General features: G+C 43.4%; 1 protein-coding gene across 3 annotated transcripts in view; it reads right to left on the bottom strand.

The window, feature by feature from the left end:
• The window catches only part of LOC121870240 (basic phospholipase A2 pseudexin A chain-like), a 41,789-nt gene extending 25,418 nt beyond the window's left edge, over positions 1-16,371 (bottom strand). For all 3 annotated transcript variants that reach the window (XR_006089680.1, XM_042372025.1, XM_042372024.1), the window contains exon 1: positions 15,980-16,371. Coding sequence is in view for 2 of the 3 variants with exons in the window: in XM_042372025.1 (XP_042227959.1) it covers positions 15,980-16,049 (70 nt within the window). In the remaining variant the exon portion in view is untranslated. The remainder of the gene's footprint in view (positions 1-15,979) is intronic.
• Between the last annotated feature and the right edge of the window lie 4,471 nt (positions 16,372-20,842).

Raw genomic sequence — 20,842 nt, 5'->3', positions numbered from 1 at the left:
CTTCCTTCCCACCTTTCTAGATAAACGAAAGCTATAAAAAAAAATATTCGTACAAATAATAAGTTCAATGTAAAGGAATCATCATCATCAGTATTGCCAACGAGAGATAACTGCTTCATCAGGTATGGAGTGTATCTTTCATCATATCCCAATGACTCGATTGTGAAGCCTGAGTTGGTAACACATACGTTGTGGAGTTGTATTCACGTGACTTCTTTTTTTTTTTTCTCCTTATCTTTTCTCTATATTTTCTTAATTTTTTCTGTTTATTTAGTTATTTTCTTTCTCCTTTCTCTTTTCTCATCATTTTTTATTATTCGATTTTGTTCTCTCTTTCTCTTTATTATCTCTGTCTGTCTGTCTCTCTCTCGTAACATCCATATTTTATCAACATTTAACAATAACAAGGCAGTCGAGGGAGTGTGATGGGGGATGGTGAGGGTGAAGAGAGAAAGAGAGAGAGAGAAGAGAAGGAGAGTGGTATGGGGTTAGAGGGTAGGAGAGGGAGGAGGAAAAGAGGACTTGGATGGACGAAGGGAACGGAACGGAACGGAACGGAACGGAAGGGAAGGGAACGGAACGGAATGGAAGGGAAGGGAAGGGAAGGGACGTCGAAAAAGAAGGGCGACCTGAACCCAAACAGAGACACGAGCCCCTCAGAGAGACTCAACACAACCCGTAATCAAGAGAGACTTAACACAACCCGTAATCAAGAGAGACTTAACACAACCCGTAATCAAGAGAGACTTAACACAACCCGTAATCAAGAGAGACTTAACACAACCCGTAATCAAGAGAGACTTAACACAACCCGTAACCAAGAGAGACTTAACACAACCCGTAATCAAGAGAGACTTAACACAACCCGTAACCAAGAGAGACTTAACACAACCCGTAATCAAAAGAGACTTAACACAACCCGTAACCAAACGACCTTGCACTTGACTATATACTATGGGTGGGTTCCTATGATGCAAGATGCCACCAATATCACCCAACCATATGTAGTCAACCGAGAGAGTTAGTACAGTCACGACCTTACCAGACATCTCAGGACCTTACCGAACATCTCAGGACCTTACCGAACATCTCAGGACCTTACCGAACATCTCAGGACCTTACCGAACATCTCAGGACCTTACCGAACATCTCAGGACCTTACCGAACATCTCCTTACCAGACATCTCAGGACTTTACCGAACATCTCAGGACCTTACCGAACATCTCAGGGACTTTTTACCAGAACATCTCAGGATTCTTACCGAACATCTCAGGACCTTACCAGACATCTCAGGACTTTACCGAACATCTCTCAGACCTCTCAGAAGAACATCTCAGGACCTTACTGAACATCTCAGGACCTTACCAACATCTCAGGACATCTCAGGACCAGACATCTCACTGAACATTTCACCGAACATCTCAGACCCTTACCAACATCTCAGGACTTTCAGGACCGAACACTGAACATCTCAGGACCTTACCGAACATCTCAGGACCTTACCGAACATCTCTCAGAGCCACGAACATCTCAGGACTTTACTGAATCTCAGGACAGGACCCGAACATCTCAGAAGAACATCTCAGGACCGAACATCTCACTGAACATCTCAGGACCTTACCGAACATCTCAGCACTTTACCGAACATCTCAGGGACCTTACCGAAACATCCCCTTACCGGACCTCTCAGAAGAACATCTCAGGACCTCTCAGGACTTTACCGAACATCTCCATCTCTTACCGAACACTCCCTCAGGAACATCTCAGGACCTTACCACAACATCTCAGGACTCTTACCGAACATCTCAGGACCTTACCATCTCAGGACCTACCGAACATCTCAGGACTTTTACTGAACATCTCAGGACCTTACAGGACTTTCTCAGGACTTTACGAACATCTCTCAGGACCTTACCGAACATCTCAGGACCTTACTTTACTCTCACATCTCAGGACCTTGCCGAACATCCCAGGACTTACTGAACATCTCAGGACTACTCAAACATCCACCTTACCTTACTGAACATCTCAGGACTTTACCAGACACTCTCTCCAGGAGGACCTTACCGAACATCTCAGGACCTTACCACCTTACCGAACATCCTGGTGACCTTACCGAACATCTCTGGTGACTTACCGAATAACATCTCTGGTGACCTTACTAGACATCTCAGTCTCAGGAACATCTCTAGGACCTTTACCGGAACATCTCAGGACTTTACTGAATATCTAGGATCTTTACCAGAACATCTCAGGACCTTACTGAACATCTCAGGACCTTTTAACGAACATCTCAGACCTTACCGAACATCCTTGTGGACTTTTTACCGAATATCTCAGGACCTCTCAGGACTTTACCGAACATCTCAGGACCTTTACTGAACATCTCAGACCTTAACGAACATCTCAGAAGACCTTAACACTGAACATCTCAGGATTCTTAATGAATATCCTGTGACCTTACCAGACATCTCAGGACTTTTACCGAACATCTCAGGACCTTTACTTGAACATCTCAGGACCTTACTCATCTTGTGAGGACTTTACCGAACATCTCCATTTCGAACATCTCAGGACCTTACTGAACATCCAGACCTTACCGGGACTTCCTACTGAACATCTCAGGACTTTACTTCTCTAGTAATCTACTGAACATCTCAGGACCTACCGAACATCCTTGTGATTCTTATCGAACATCCAGGACCTTTACTGAACATCCTAGGACCTTACCGGAACATCTCAGTGATTCTACCGAACATCTCACCTTACTGAACATCCCAGACCTTACCGGAACATCTCAGGACCTTACCTTATTTAACATCTCAGGACCTTACCGAACATCCTCAGGACCTTACCGAACATCTCAGAACCGAACATTTACTGAACATCTCAGGACCTTACCGAACATCTCAGGACCTTACTGAACATCTCAGAATCTTACCGAACATCTCAGGACCTACCGAACATCTCAGGACCTTACCGAACATCTAGACCTTACCAGAACATCTCAGGACCTTACTGAACATCTTAGGGGGGACACACACACAAATTAAAAAATCATCCTATATAAAATGACTATATATTGTTCATTAGGTCACACAATGCCACACCACAGGACCTCAGGGCCACACCGAACATCTCAGGGCCACACCACACCGAACATCTCAAGGACTTGCCGAACATCTCAGCTCACACACAGGGACCTTACCGAACCACACCATGGGCTTTACAGACCTTACCGACACCACAGTCAGGACCACACAGGGCCACACCACACAGTCAGGCCACAGGGCCACACTACAGTCAGGCCACACAGGGGCATACTACAGTCAGGCTACAACAAACAGGGCCAGGCATACCACAGTCAGGCTACACAGGGCATACCCTTCACAGTCTGTGGCTACACAGGGCATACTACAGTCAGGCTACACAGGGCACACTACAGTCAGGCTACATAGGGGCCACACCACAGGCCAGGGCCAACACCACAGTCAGGCCACAGGCCACACCACAGTCAGGGCCACACAGGCCACACTACAGTCCAGGCTACACAGGGCACACTGCAGTCAGGCTACACAGGGGCATACTACAGTCAGGCTACACAGGGGGCATACTACAGTCAGGCTACACAGGGCATACCACAGTCCAGGCTACACAGGGCCATACTACAGTCAGGCTACATAGGGCCACACTACAGTCAGGCTACACAGGGCCACACTACAGTCCAGGCTACACAGGGCCACCACAGTCAGGCCACACAGGGCATACCACAGTCAGGCTACACAGGGGCATACTACAGTCAGGCTACACAGGGCCACACCACAGACAGGCTACACAGGGGGGCTATACTACAGTCAGGCCACACAGGGCCACACTACAGTCAGGCTACACAGGGGCATACAGTTCAGGCTACACAGGGCCACACTACAGTCAGGCTACACAGGGGCATAATACAATCAGGCTACACAGGGACATACTACAATCAGGCTACACAGGGCCACAGTACACTACAGTCAGGCTACACAGGGCCACACTAAAGTCAGACTACGCCGGGCTACGCTACAGTAAGCTAGGTTAGTTATTGATGGTTGAACACAGGGGCTCTGGTGAAGTAACGCTGTGATGCAATGCTCTCAGCCTCGTCTGCGTTACGTGGTGGGTTATGCCTCACAGGTGACATAATGCGCAGGTGCTGTGAAGTAGTACTGTGTGTGTGTGTGTGTGTGTGTGTGTGTGTGTGTGTGTGTGTGTGTGTGTGTGTGTGTGTGTGTGTGTGTGTGTGTGTGTGTGTGTGTGTGTGTGTGTGTGTGCATATATTATATTAAAATCAACAATAACAAAATGTTTATCTAATTAACGGTAGACAGGTAAACAAAAATAAATAAATAAATAATGCCAAGACATACAAGTAAATAAAGGGAGGAAGAAGGATAGTAAATGATGATAAATGAGGTAATAGATAATGGTGATGTATTATAATGTATTTTGGATGGCAGGTAAATGTATACATACCTTCAGAAAGTCAATTAAGGAAGAGCCGCAGGTAATGTTGTATTTCTTTAGATCTGTGTCAGGTGGAAAGTTAGTAAGAAGACACACACACACACACACACACACACACACACACACACACACACACACACACACACACACACACACACACACACACGTACACAAGCGGTTAAGGTTTACACACGTACACCTTTGCCTCCTCTCCCCAGTGAACAGATCGCTTGCATTACAATTGTTCCTGTGAAGTCATCCGCGGTGACCACACACACACACACACACACATGAGGACACGGCAAGTCATAGTGGTACAGCAGGCACACACACACACACACACACACACACACACACACACACCCTCACCACCCCTAAGCACGATCCCCTCTCCTCCCCTCCCCTCTTCCCTCCTCCTCTTCCTTCCTTCCACCTTCCATCCCTCCTCCTTCTCTTCCCACCCACTTCTCCCCTCTCCTCCCCCTCCCTCCCTCTTTCCCCTCTCCTCACCTGAGCCAGTTGGTCAGCGCAATACTTAAGTTGCCTCAACACTCATTTTTCTTCTCCAATTCAATCAGCGAAGATGACTTGGATATATGTGTGTGTGTGTGTGTGTGTGTGTGTGTGTGTGTGTGTGTGTGTGTGTGTGTGTGTTTGTGTGTGTATGTGTGTTCTCATCCCACAATTCACTTTAATTGATGCCAGTTTCTGTTAACTTAGTTCTGGTTTGTGGCACTTATTTGACACCTAACCTAACCTAACCCTAACCTAACCTAACCCTAACCTAACCTAAATCCTAACACTATTTTTTTACATATCCAACATCCATTTGACACTTGACACATATCCCACACCCATTTGATCTATGACATCAACACTTTCCTGGCACAAATCTGACTTCCATTTAATCTCTTGACCCTCACATGACACACTTCTGACACCCACATAATCTCTGACAACTTTCTAATGCTATTTTTTTGTTTTATCATACAGTTTGTACCATCATAACTAGGCACTCACTCTTGGCCTTCAGCTGACATATATTCCTGATACTCGCTTGGCACAGTTACTACCCGGGAATGCAAGACTGGTTGACCTCTGAATAATAGCTGGTGGGGCAAGCTGGGTAGGCTGAGGTTAGGTTAGGTTAGGGTGCGTTATGTTGGATTGGGTCAATTTAGGTTAACTTAACTTTTACCCTAACCTAACTTAACCTAATCTAACTTAACCTAATCTAACCTCCCCAATTTGGTTCTCTCAATACCTGGTCAAATGAATATCAGAATACCGGATTACCTGTCCAACTATTTACCTGCCTACTTAAATACCTACCACTGCATGACGTGTTTCTAAACCTAACCTAATCTCACTAAACTTCTCTCTCTTTCTTTCTCTATTTTTCTTTCTCTCTCAGTTGCATCGTAAAGTGAGAGAGAGGGGGGGGGGTACCACATGATTGCTACATATACCTTTCAAGTGTTCCTCCGATGATTCATGGTGATCGACCTACTTCTTAGTCCGTACTGAAGGTTAGATGAAGTTGTTGTGTTATAGGGTTTTGTGAGGCTTCTGGTACGACTGAATCTTATGAGTTTTTATGGTGGTTACTGATACGACTGAATCTTACGAGCTCCTGTGATGGTTTCTGGTACGACTGAATCTTATGAGTTTTTATGGTGGTTACTGATACGACTGAATCTTACGAGCTCCTGTGATGGTTTCTGGTACGACTGAATCTTATGAGTTTTTATGGTGGTTACTGATACGACTGAATCTTACGAGCTCCTGTGATGGTTTCTGGTACGACTGAATTTTATATACGATTCTGAAACTATTCCAATCAGAGAGATTTCATTTTAATCTATAACAAACAAGAATGTGATTATTTATCCAATCCACCGCTGTCAATCACTCAATGACACAGTACACGACAAGACAACGATTGACAGAGCCACAATCATAACGTAACGCCAGAATTAGGTGGGATTGGTGCTATTACGAGCGACTCATCACCCTGGAATTCCTCCCTACCCCCCCCCCTAAATACTGACAGACATTCAGACATTCCTTCGCGTCTCTTGAAGAAACACACGAGGGGGAAAAAATACGATCGTTTAATGATTTGTTGACTCTTGACCTAAATTCACTCGATTGTAAAAGAGAAGAAAAAATATATGTTCCATTATCAACTATCTATATTTGGTTTAATATCTTGAATGTTTGTGGTGTAATGATACTATTTCAACACACACACACACACACACACATCTCATAATAACATCTACTAATATATATAACCGGGTCGTGTTACTGATAAGACATTAAAATATATCCACGTTCCGGAAAGCGAGTTTGTTTACAATTTGTTCTTAGTAAACAAAGATTTCAAGCGCATCCAGACACCCAGACACCAGTTAATGATGTGTTGGTGTTTAATGTTAGAAGTATAGAGAGATATGAAGGAAAGACGCGTGTTATTATCTCCAGATTATAAACATTAGTGATGTTTTTCCTCTCCAGGCTTAACAGATAAGGAGAGTGAGCGTTGGTGTTTGTACGTGGTATGACAATTGAAACTAGTACGATAGTTTTGAAGTGTGATACGAAGGTCTTTGAGCATTGTACGGTAGTATTTGAGCGTTGTACGATAGTGTTTGAGCGTTGTACGATAGTCTTTAAGCGTGGTACGATAGTTTTTGAGCGTGGTACGATAGTCTTTAAGCGTGGTACGATAGTCTTTGAGCGTGGTACGATATTCTTTGAACATTGTACGGTAGTCTTTGTTTACATGTGAATCAGCTGACTGTCACTTAAAAGGACTGGGGGAGTATGTTGTGCTGGGTTTGTTTACGTTCGAGATTGTCACTTCATCCCGCCAATGGTGTCCAGGTGTCATCATCAGCTGGTGGGCGTAAACATAGACCACGTGGTATTGTTGACGTTTTATTTCAACATTGTATCTTAAACTGAATAAATAGACAATGTTGATTTCTTTTGATTGATTTGATTTATATTTAGATAATTTATTCATTTCCTCTTTTCCCTCTCTGCGTAGATAGATAGATAGATAGATAGATAGATAGATAGATAGATACCTGGGGAATCATCACCTCACCTGGCTGTCAACTTCTTGCACCTTACATTAAGTTTTTGTTTATTCTTAATTAACGTGAACAACACACCTGTCTGATGATGAGAAGTGTGTCATAGAGTTAAAGTTCAACCTTTCCTCACTTGAAAGAGACAGACAGACAGACAGACACAGACAGACAGACACAGACAGACAGACAGACAGAGGTTGTGTACACAGCCCTAGAAAGCAATGTCCTGTTATAGAAAGAAGGATATATATATATTTTTTAATTTATAAAGACAAAGAGAGAGAGTGTGAGAGTGTGTGTGTGAGGGAAGTAGAGAGAGAGAGAGAGAGAGAGAGAGAGAGAGAGAGAGAGAGAGAGAGAGAGTGAGAGGGACGAGAGTTAGTTCACAATAATAAGACCAGCACTACTACTTTTAGCTCAGGTGTGTGATGATGTAATTAAGGTGGCAGGTGAGTAATGACGTGTGGTGCCTCCCTGTCTCTTCACTCTCCCTCCCTCTCTCTTCACTCTCCCTCCCTCTCTCTTCCCTCTCCCTCCCTCTCACCACACCATACCTCCTCCCCCTTTATCCTTTTCTCTTCCATCTTCCTCCCTCTCACCCCACCACCTCTCTCTCTCTCTCTCTCTCTCTCTCTCGCTCTCTCTCTCTCTCTCACACACACACACACACACCAGGTCTTGCCACACGTCTTGGGTAACCACCAGTCAGCTTACCAGAGAGTGATTAGCAAGAAGGCAATGGCCGACGTAGTTACGCCTCTAACAACCACGCGGGATAGTTAGTGAATTGCTCTGTCTCATTAACAATCGAAATTATTATATACAATTAAAAAAAAAATAAAATAAATAGAAAATTAATTTACAAATCTAAACAAACAAACAATTAAGTAAATAATCAACAGTGTTTAACTTATCACAGGAAGAAAAAAATAAACAAATAATCAAACGTAAGTGGTTAAGAGTTAGGTCAATGCAGCGTTAGTGTGGTAAGCCTGGCAGGATGTGTAATGAGGCGTAATGTTAAAAATCTTCCTCGAACGTCAGTGAGAAACGATAGACGCTCAACTGACTAACTAAACCGTAAATAAATCTTGTGAGAACTTTATAACCAACTTAATACTTTAATAAGTATCTAAAATCTGGTCTTAAGTATGATAAGTAACAATTTATAACTATCAAGAGACCTGATTTACTTTGTTGATGTTTAACGCCATTTTGAACGAGTAATAATTCTGCATCACAAGTCAACAAGGTTAGATACGTTCTCATATATTTAACCTAACCTAACTTAACCTAATCTAACCTAACCTAATCTAACCAAACATAATCTAACCTTTGAAACAGCGGCGCCAGTGTGGTGTCTTTCGCGGGTGTGACTAACATTCACTCACACCACACAAGTGCAAAGTGCTGTCACGAACCTCTCTCATCGCCCTGTGTGTGTGTGTGTGTGTGTGTGTGTGTGTGTGTGTGTGTGTGTGTGTGTGTGTGTGTGTGTGTGTGTGTGTGTGTATGTGTGTGTGTGTGTGTATAATAATCATTAATATTTTGGATCACTCTTTATACACTAGTTGAAGTCTCCCTATAGTCTCGCGCACACACACACACACACACACACACACACACACACACACACACACACACGCACACACAATATCAAGGCCCAGGTGAAGGCTAGATTGCATTACTTGTGTACTGAATATTAACACAGTATCTGCCTCCTTGAGTGAATTCTTGAATCAGGTGCAAAGGTGTGAACAAATACCTTAGTAATGGTGCCACTTGATAATGGTGCCACTTGATAATAGTGCCACTGAGCTACTAGATAATGGTGCCACTTGATAATAGTGCCACTGAGCTACTAGATAATGGTGCCACTTGATAATGGTGCCCCTAACCACCCCCCTCAATAAACCCGTTCCTGAGCCACACATTAAATTCACCTGTCTGGTTTATTGTTTTCACACACGAGACAAAAAACAGTAGAGGAGTAACGTGGACGGCCAACAGGTGAGAGGCTGAGTCATACGAAAACAAACACACCCTCATACACAAACAAACACACCCTCATACACAAACAAACACACCCTCATACGTAAACAAACACACCCTCATACGTAAACAAACACACCCTCATACACAAACAAACACACCCTCATACGTAAACAAACACACCCTCATACGTAAACAAACACACCCTCATACACAAACAAACACACCCTCATACGTAAACAAACACGCCCCCATACGCCCCCATACATACACGCCCCCATACACATACACGCCCCCATACACATACACGCCCCCATACACATACACAGCGTCAAATTACCGGCCGATCAGTTTGACGTCGGTAATGGGGAAATTTCTTGAATCAATTATAACAGATAGCATCCGATCGCATCTAGAGAAAAGCAAATTAATCTACGACTCGCAACGTGGGTTTACAAAGGGAAAATCTTGTCTAACAAATCTGCTAACGTTTTTTAGGAAAGTCTTCGAGGTAGTAGATAATGACGAAAATTACGATGTTATTTACTTAGACTTTAGCAAAGCATTTGTGCGAAGTGATACCGCATCAGGAAGCTACCAAGGGAAAATTAAGGCTCATGGTATCGAGGGGAAAGTTTTAAATTGGATAAAATCATGGCTCACCGATAGAACGCAGAGGGTCAGCGTAGATGGTATTAAATCTGAGTGGGGCCGTGTAACCAGTGGGGTTCCCCAGGGGTCAGTACTAGGCCCACTCTTGTTCATAATCTACATTAACGATCTAGATACTGGGATCAGCAGTGACATAAGCAAGTTTGCGGATGACACCAAAATAGGGCAGCAAATTAATTCAGGGCAGGATGCAAATGCATTACAGGAGGATCTAAATAAACTGCAGGGGTGGTCTGAAAAATGGCAAATGAAATTCAACACCAGCAAGTGCAGCGTACTTAATATTGGAAGAACAAATGCTTATAATGTATACAGCCTTAACAACATCAACCTAGAGAAGTCGACTTGTGAAAGAGACCTAGGGGTGCTTGTAAGCCCGGACCTACGGCCTAGAAAACAGTGCGTTAATGTTCGAGAAATAAGGCAAATGAGAGTATTGGGTTTATATACAAATTATTGTTAGTAATATTAATAAGGGGCAGAGGTCTTATTGCAGCTATATCTTGCGCTAGTCAGGCCGCACCTCGATTATGCGGTTCAGTTCTGGTGCCCCTATTATAGAATGGATATAAATTCACTAGAGTCGGTGCAGCAAAGAATGACAAAAATGATTCCGGGACTTGGAAACCTTCCATATCAGGATAGGTTAAAGAAACTTAACTTGCATTCCCTAGAAAGACGAAGAGTGCGGGGAGATATGATAGAAGTATTCAAAAGTGGGTGAAAGGGAATCAATGAGGGTATAGATAAAATTCTTCCTGTAATATCCGAGCAGGGATGGGACTCAGACAACGGATTCAAGTTGGATAAGTTTAGGTTTAGGAGAGGGGAGATAAGGAAGGCAGTTCACAAATAGGGTGGTGGACGAGTGGAACAAGCTTAGCAACTTTGTAGTAAGTGCGGGAACTCTGGAAAGTTTCAAAAGAAGGCTAGATAGATTCATGGATGATAGAGAGTGGTAGTAACTCTCGACAGGAGCTGCCATGCACAGGCCAACCGGCCTATTGCAGACTCCTTATTTTCTTATGTTCTTATGATAACACTGAAGGTACTCCAAGGACGTTCATTCTCTTCAACACCAGACACTTGCCCTCCTTGCCCCTCCCCTGCCCTCCCTTCTTCTCTCTTGCCCCTTCCCTCTCCTCTCCTGCCCTTTCCCTCTCCTCTCCTGCCCTTTCCCTCTCCTTGCCCCTTCCCTCTCCTCTCCTGCCCCTTCCCTCCTCTCCTGCCCCTTCCCTCTCCTCTCCTGCCCTTTCCCTCTCCTCTCCTGCCCCTTCCCTCTCCTCTCTGCCCCTTCCCTCTCACTACTGCCTCTCCTCTCCTGCCCTTTCCCTCTCCTCTCCTGCCCCTTCCCTCTCCTATCCTGCCCCTTCCCTCTCCTCTCCTGCCCCTTTCCCTCTCTTACTCTCAAATTGTCTTCCTCTCCCACCCCTTCCCTCTTCTTTTCATTTCCTTTTCCATTAACAAACATCTCTCTCCCTCCCTTTCTCTCTCTCTCTGTTTCTGTGTGTGGAGAGAGAGAGAGAGAGAGAGAGAGAGAGAGAGAGAGAGAGAGAGAGAGATCTACCGACTTTCATTTTTAACATAACTTGTCAACTCTATTATGTTATATGTCGGGGTCGCGTGCCAACATTGTAACCCTTATGTTGATCTTGGCGTATATTGTACGCGTTATTAGCTGGTTTGTAATGCGTAAAATAAGTACAGATAAGCGTAACATTATGTACAGATAAGCGTATGTGTCGTAACTCGGATTCTCGGTTTTGATGTGTTAATGATAGAGTTTTATTTATAATGTTGTTTCAGGTGCTCTCATTCACACACTCAATCCTACCTGACTGGTGTGACGGCCTTGTGAGTGTGTGTGTGTGGTCAAACCTGCTCTAGTGCTTCTACACCTGGTAATCATAATTCACCTTATTTATAATTAACTCGTCGCCCTCTCTCTCTCTCTCTCTCTCTCACTGCATTACTTCCTTTCATTGCTGTGTTGTGTATGACTTACAACATCACAACCTCAAACATTACAACATTTAAGTAACAATAAACTGACAGACAGAGAAAGAGAGAGAGAGAGAGAGAGAGAGAGAGAGAGAGAGAGAGAGAGAGAGAGAGAGAGAGAGAGACGCACTAAGAAGCAACGAGACAGTTACAGTCGTTCTCAGTAACAGTTTCACCTGGTCTAATCACCATCATCATCTGTTACAGTCAATGGTCTCCTTCCCTTCTGTACAGTTAACCCACGAATCCCCTGAACCCACGAATCACTTGAACCTACGAATCCCCTGAGGTGTGTGTGTGTGTGTGTGTGTGTGTGTGTGTGTGTGTGTGTGTGTGTGTGTGTCATATTTCTGGCAGTGACATAGATCATTCCACATACCTTCAAAATATTTTCCATTTACACTCTATCAAAGCCGAGACTCTACCTGTTGCGAACTGACTTTAATTGAGGTTGTTATATATATATATATATATATATATATATATATATATATATATATATATATATATATATATATATATATATATATATATATATAATTTTTTTTCAAGTTGTAATAATTATACGTGGATTAATTAACTCACCTGGGCATCATGAATGAGTTAATAATAATCTTCACCTCCCACACGTCCTGTTACCCCGTGATGAACTCAGCTACGGACGCTTAATGAGAATCTTTTGTTATTGTTTTTGTTGTGATTTTTGTTGTTGTTGGATATCATGTCGACAAGGTTGGGTTTTGTCTCTTTTTTCCTGATATATGGGTGGTGATGGTGTGTGGTGGTGAGTGGTGATGAGTGGTGATGGTGTGTGGTGGTGAGTGGTGATGGTGTGTGTGATAGTGGTGGTTGGTGGGTAATAGTAGGTGGTGATTGTAGTCGCAGTTATCATGGTGGCAACAAAACAGTGCCGTTCCTTCCTCCTGCGGGGCGCCATGTGGAATGTATGTCAGGCGTTCTCTATCTCCGTTCAGAGGCGGGGAGGGAGGGAGGGAACGGAGAGAGAGAGAGGGAGGGAGAGAGCGAGAGGGAGGGAGAGAGCGAGAGGGAAGGAGGGAATGAGGGAAAATAGGAAGGGCAACGGGGAGGGAGAGAGATTGAGGGAGAGAGCGAGAGGGAGGGAGGGAGGGAGAGCGAGGAGGGAGGGAGGGAGAGAGCGAGAGGGGGAGAGTTATAGACACCTAGTTTAATAGGTTTCCCTCCCTCGCCTCTCTTGCCTTACGCAGTACCTGGCGCCCACCGTCATTACCTGTGCACACTGCTCCGCCATCCACTTGAATTTCACCTAACTAGAACGTCGTTGTTGGCGCCATTAACAAGAAACTTTCGCTCCTTTATTGTTGATGTTTGTTACTTGGTGTTTCTTACTCTGACCATCTTTCCCTCCTCCTCCTCATCCAACCCCCTTTTATCTTCTCCTTCCCTTCCTACCCTCTTCTTCGCCTCCTCCTCCTCCTCTCATCCTTTCCCCTTCCTCCTCTTCTTCGTCTCCTCCTCCTCAAATTTTCCCCTCTTCCTTCTCCTCCACGCCCCCCTCTCATCCTCCCTCTTCTCCTTTTCTCTCACCTCCCCTTCTCTCCTCACCTCCTCCTTCTCCTCCTCCGTCACCAACACTACCGCCCTCCCCTCCACTTGGCAATGTTGACGTCACCTTGGCAACCATTTGACGAGCATCTTGGCAATAATGACGCCATCCAAGGTACCGCAATATTCAAGTATCAGGATGAGTTGCCATAAGTTGTGCCAGTTGAGAAAGTTTTTGTCGCCTTATGTGAAAGATTATACAGTTTTTTAAAGGTCGTTGTATTTCTGATTCATGACTTGAGATATCCTTTGTAGGTCGACGTACTGTTTACCATTGTCTGTATACCTGTACTGCCTAGTGTACATTGTTTGTATACCTGCACTTAACCTAACCTAACCCACCCTAATCTAACCTATCCTAACCTAAACAAACTCAACCTAACCTAACCAAACCAAACCATTCAAGTAGTTATCAACCCATCAGCTAAACTATCAATACATGTTAACCCCCCCCCCCCTCTCTCCGGGTCTGTTAACTCTACATTCATCTATCTGTCTGTCTGTTAGTCTATGTATCACCTCATCGCTGGCAACTTTCGAGTGTCAGTCCCTAGTTTATCTATCGAGGAGTTCCTTGAGGGTGGATAATGAGTGAGAGATTTGATGATTAACAACTCTGAGGGTCACATGAAGAGCTGTAGTGAGGGAAGGAGGGATGGAAGGAGGGATGAAAAGAAAGGAAGAAATTAAAGGAAGAAGGAAGGAAGGAAAGAATGAAGGGAAGAATGAAGGGAAGAATAAAGGGAAGGGAAGGATGGATTACCCTTCCTCCCTCCAGAAGAAGTTAACAACCAAACTATACCAAACAACATTTGTCCACGCCTCTCTACAGTACTTCAGGAGGAGGAGTGGTGTCGCTGTCTCACCTGGCATAGTTGAACGAAGATACTGCATACCCAACAAACTCTCTCAGTGGCCACAAAACTCTCTCAGTGGCCACCAGAATCTCTCAGTGGCCACAAAACTTTCTCAGTGGCCACCAGAATCTCTCAGTGGCCACGGATAATCTCTCTCTCCCTGCATGACTTTCACTGTGTGTCTCAAAGTCAGTTATTTGAGAGAGAGAGAGAGAGAGAGAGAGAGAGAGAGAGAGAGATAATATAGAAAAGAAGAAGAAGAAAGAGGGAGTGATAGAGAAGGAGAGCATAGAGAAAAAATAGAAACGAAAGGAAGTGAGAGAGAGAGAAGAGAATGAGAGATGGAAAGAAAAGACTAAAAGGGAGAGAGAAAGAGACAAAATGAGAGAGACAGAGAATTATGAAGACTAGAGAGATGACTTAACCCCTTGAGTACGATGAATTTACCCCTTGAATACGATGACTTAACCCCTTGAGTACGATGACTTAACCCCTTGAGTACGATGACTTAACCCCTTGAGTACGGTGTTATCACATTCAAGGGGTTAAGTCATCGTACTCAATAGATTAAGTCATAGTACTCAAGGGGTTAAGTCAAACGTTGAAAAAAAATAAATATCCCTCACGTAAGGAAAACAACCCACCAGTGAAGTCAGAACAGGCGGGTATTGAGGCAACTAAACACAGGAACAAATCACGATACTGTCAGATGCACACATTCAGTTCACGTATGGAAAATTGATTCACAAATTCTGATTCAAGAACCAAGTAATTATTTGATGTTAGTACAGTATTTTCAGACACGTGTGATTACAGTAGAGGTTAGAGATACAGGTTTACAGTACTTTCTCTGTGTATTAGCATCACCAGAATATTCACTACAAATATATAGTTCTGTAGAATATATTATGTATTTGATGTTATTGTACAGCCATGGGATCGTTACCTTGACCTAAATCTGTTTACATAAGTCGATATGCAATAAGGCACAGCAAGCAGAGGCCCTACTACTGTAGCCAGATTATCTCTTGCGATGTTCTAAGGTTTGGTCTCACAGCCTCAAAGATTCATAACTTCAAGATTTTTCCCTTCGGTGGAGATGTGAGGACGTGGTTGACTGACTCACTTAAACCACGATAGACTCTTGGGTGGTTAAACTCGTGTCGAAATCTCTCACAGTGAGTTAATACGAGTCTTTCTCCTCCAGTGATCTTGACGATATTTATGATTCCTGACGCCAAGACTCCCGACAATATGATAAGACTGACCTGTTAGTGACGTGGGTGTCAGGGAGCCGCAGAAGATGGCGAAAACGGCGAGGTTACTGAGGCACTTCATCTTATCTGCGAAGGGCCTCACACGCTGGTATATATCCTGACTGGTGTGAACTGTCTCCCACTACACCACGCTGTCACTCTCTCAAGATGAACAGATTTATCCTACACGAAGATGTCTTAATTACTCTCCTCAAGTTAATTAACTGATTCACTCACTAACTCGTTTATTAACTTCCTCAACATTCGTAAAGTTAATGACAATAATTATATTTTATGTTTGAGGGTAATCACGCCTTGAGCGATGGTGGAAGATGTTGTATTCACTGTTGTTAAAGATAATGTCCAGGAGGGCGAGACTGGCCAGAGAGAGAGAGACAGAGACACTGTAGTGGGGATGGATGTGGTATCGATCTGATTGGTCATTGTGACGGCGCGTAATGTGTCACTGAGCCAGGGAGCCATCCGCCTCTTATCCTGTTATCTGATATTTCCTGATATATCCTCAACGCCGATCGTGTCGCTGTCAATGAGAAACCAGTGAATATTCATCGGTTACTTTACCTCCCATGATCGCAACGTACCTCTGTTTTGATGCAACGTCATGGCTGCGTCACGGCCCCATAGCCAATAGGAGTCTCAGGCCCCTCCCATACGTTCATGACGTCAACTTGTTGACCTATCACTATGCAGGATTTCATCACGACCGTGGAGTCACAATCTAACAGCCAATCGGATTTCTTACGGACTAGAAGAGTATCAGGCAGGTGCTGTAACAGTGAGTACCTTCTTATAATAATAATTAGAACAAACCTTTTACAACAAGTTTGATGTGTCGTTGTACAAGGACCATCTGTTACTGACCCAAAATAATGTTTAAAACGCGGGGATATTCACCAAAACATAAAGAGACACCAACAACTCTCCGGCCACTAATGAAAGTATCTGAAGCTTTTCGGAACGTTGCTGGGTGCCTCGGTGGCCCCCTGAAGGTTAGTTCCTTTCATAGCCGCTGCCGCAGTCTGCCTCTGGCTGCGAGAGTGGAAGGACGTCCGCTCTGTCCGCTTCTACCTCGCACACGTGACGATGAACTAATGAATGTTTTCCTCGTTTTAAGACAGATTTTTGCTGAGGAAATTTACATTAATTAAGAAGATTAAATAAACTGATCTCAAAAGAATTCAATATCTACTAAAAAAAACCCTGATGATTTATGTTATTTGTAAATATTATGAGTTAGTTTAGCCTTAATGAAGGTCATCTGTGTACAGAACCAGTTACCGTATAGCCACACCCAGCCATTATGTTGACGGTAATCGGCTTTGCTAAACTTTTCTTCTCTCTCTCTCTCTGACATCTCCTCCAGTGTGGATTAAATCTATATAATCTTTATTGATTTATTCCCTGTAGCTCTATGTTATTTGTTAATGTTTTCATATTTCGTCTTTCAGTCTTTGAGCACATGCAGGGTGTCTTAATAATTGTTTACACACGACCTTACAGATTTTCGTGGCGATGGCAACACTGTCCTCACTTGTAACTCAGTAAGGATGGATGTAACTCAGAAGAGAAGGTCGTAACTCACAAGGAAGGTCGTAACTCAGTTAGGGTGGTCGTAACTCAGTAAAGAAGACCGTAACTCAGTAAGGAAGGTCGTAATTCCTTAAAGAAGATCAACAAATTCATCTCTAAACTTCTACCCAATAAAATCCGTTATCAAGAAAGTACTAAAACTCGTCACTTTAGGAAGAAATATTATAACTTGCTGTTGTAAGACGTAGCGACTGGTGAATTACAACTCCCATAACTATATAATGTGGTCACTTACAACCCCCTCCCACCTTATCTCTGATGTTATGACGGGTTGTTGATGTGTTTAGTGGCTATGTCTCTCAGGTACGTCGGGGAGGGTAGGAGGTGTGTTGAGGAGGCTAGGGAGGGAGGGGTGGGTGAGGTTGACTGACTGGCAAGTGGCCATTGTGTATCCAGAAGGCGTTGTGGTGGTGACCTTGTTTACCTTGTGAGGATCATAGTGATGGTAGTGGTGACTCTCCTTCCCGTCCCCCCCCCCCTCCCTCCTTTCTCTCCCTCTCTTTCGTACTGAGAGATACTGAGAAGGAGAGGGGGAAGGGAGAGAACCAGCAGGAGGAAACGAGTAAGGGGGGAAGAGACAGATAGATAGGGGGGAGAGGAAGAGACAAGCTTAGACAGGAAACATCTTGTGACCAACTTTCCTCTTCCACTGTGAGCATCAAGGTTAGTTTCCCTTATAATATGAGTTTCCCTTAAATTGTGAGTTTCTTTCTTGATTGTGAGGTGACTAGTTATCCTGTCATTTTGTACTCGTAAATATACACATACACAAATAAACATACGTACAGAAATACAGACAGACAGACGACAAACAGACAGACAGTAGATGTAGGGGTCATTAGTTGTGGCTCCAATGACTGTCTGAACAGAAACAAATTATTAAGATTCCTGTGAATAATTAGCGTAATGAAGTATGTAGGTTAAGGAGTTTACCTGTCATTAGCACCTGTAGTACCTGATGCTGTGTTCAGGTCCAAATGTGATGCTGTGTTCAGGTCCAGAGGTGATGCTCTGTATAAATGCTGTGTTCAGGTCCAGAGGTGATGCTGTGTATAAATGCTGTGTTCAGGTCCAAAGTGCTGCTGTGATCAGGTCCGTGGCTGGTCTCGTGTACAGGTTCAGGAATAATGTAGTGATCGGGTCCAAGATTGCATGTGGTTGTATCCTCTTTGATGGAGCAAACGAGACGACGAAGGGAACCACGAACTTCTCATCTCCTGCATTACCCTGACCGAGCTACGTCACTTCTCTCCCCTCATTAGACGCGGGCTTTAAACACTGGTCACCTGTCACCATAAGTAAAAAAAAAAAAAAGAGTAATAAACCCCACTCTGGAAACTCGCCCAACATTTCCGTACGATGCTTCCTCCTTGAATGCCGCACTGTACGTGTCAGCACTCAGCCGACACCAACTGGCAGCGAGGCATCAGCTTATGTCAACAAACCCATGCATTCAATGTCGTGAAAAGTCAGTAATACCGTATTTTTATTATCCACTTATGATCAAAACAATGATTAATAGTTTCAGTTCAAGACTAAATTGTTTTATTTTTTTCGATCTAGTATCAAAGTAGCCCCGAGGAGTCAAGGGCGAGTGGTTGGTATTCAGGTTTCAGATTTGACCCCACGTAGCGTCAGACATAGGTGGGAGGGTGAGAGTTCCAGCGTCCAACAGGGAAGTGCGCTGGGTTCTTATTTGCTTTCCATTATTGGTATAGTGACAAGGGTTTGCCAAGGTGGTGTTCCGGGTCCCTCCTTTTTCCTGCATTTTTAAGGGTGGCGACTTCCTGGTGAGCAAAGTCATTGACAGCAAACAGTATTCTTGAATTTATATGTTGACTCGGATGAATATATATCCTCACATATATTACTTTATATTAAGTTACATACAAGCTATACTGTATATAAGAAGACGAATATATGGCAAAATTGACGGCTATATAATTTTATCTTACTTGATATGATCAAAAAATTCCTTCATAAAAATTACAAAAAGAAGTAAATTTAACATGAATGGGGCAAGTACAAGGCTCAGGTGTCATTGCTCAGTAATACCAGAGTGCAGGATTACACTATATGACACGCTGTCAGGTGAGTATAGTCTGCCCCACCTGTATTACTGATGCTAGTAGTAGTAGTAGTAGTAGTAGTAGTAGTAGTAGTAGTAGAAGTTAAAAATGATGGCGAAGGAGTGGCTATACGCGGAGGTTAGAGGCCACGTTTTAGATTTAAGAAAAAAGTAGTAGTTGTAGTAGTAGTAGTTGTAGTAGTAGTAGTAGTAGTGGTAGTAGTAGTAGTAGAAGGTGCAGTAGTAGTAGTAGTGGTAGTAGTTGTTTGTATGTTTATCTGCACGGTAAGGGAAGATGAGAGTCACAATCTCTCACAAACTGTTGCCGATCTCGCCGTTAATTGTTTTGTTTTGTGAACAATATATTAAATGCTGCAATATATTAACTTTCATAAAAACATTGTTACTTTTAATCGACTATTTTCAGCGTTGCCACATGTTCTCTCTGTTGCACATATGGAGTAGTGACCTACCAACCTATATTATCTTGCGCGCGCACCTCACTCTCGCACACTTTACTCTCACTGTCTAAAAACCAACTTCCGTCTTTATTTATTGTTCCTGGTTCTCTCTTATTGACTAATATTTACTATATATAGCAGGTATGTTTATAAAGATACATGTATACTGAGGAGACATTAACTGAGGAGAAAGAATCGCTTGGAAAAAATATCGGAAGAAAAGTTACCTTGCCAAGGACGCTCAGTGTGGCGGTGTTGCCCGCTTAGAGGGTGTCGAGAAGTGGACGTGATATGATGAAATTACTCTCTCTCTCTCTCTCTCTCTCTCTCTCTCTCTCTCTCTCTCTCTCTCTGTTTACATGAAGCTGGGGAATAGAAAGGTTTGCACAGCATTAATATTACCCATAGAAAACATTATCTCATATACTTAATCATAGAAAATGGATCTCCTGAATAATCTCTATCTACTTGTACAGATTAACCACCCAAAACCTAACCTAACCTAACCTAACTTCACTCGTCTCCTTTGTTCTCTAGAAATATTAACTTAGTTTCAGTTAGGTTAGGTTAGGTTGTTTGTGCTAGATTAAGTGAGGTTACGTTAGATTAAGTTGCCAGGGTTCGAGAGTTTAAGGGGTTCGAATCCTAAGTGTTGTCATGATTCGTGAGGTTTATGGGTTCGAATCCTCCTTTTACCTTCTCTCGTCCTCCCATAATAACCTTCAAGCAATACCT

The sequence above is a fragment of the Homarus americanus genome, unplaced genomic scaffold (genome assembly GCF_018991925.1).
Source record: "Homarus americanus isolate GMGI-L3 unplaced genomic scaffold, GMGI_Hamer_2.0 scaffold52687, whole genome shotgun sequence".
Classification (NCBI taxonomy): Eukaryota; Metazoa; Arthropoda; class Malacostraca; order Decapoda; family Nephropidae; genus Homarus; species Homarus americanus.
This window is presented reverse-complemented; position numbering and strand designations above follow the sequence as displayed.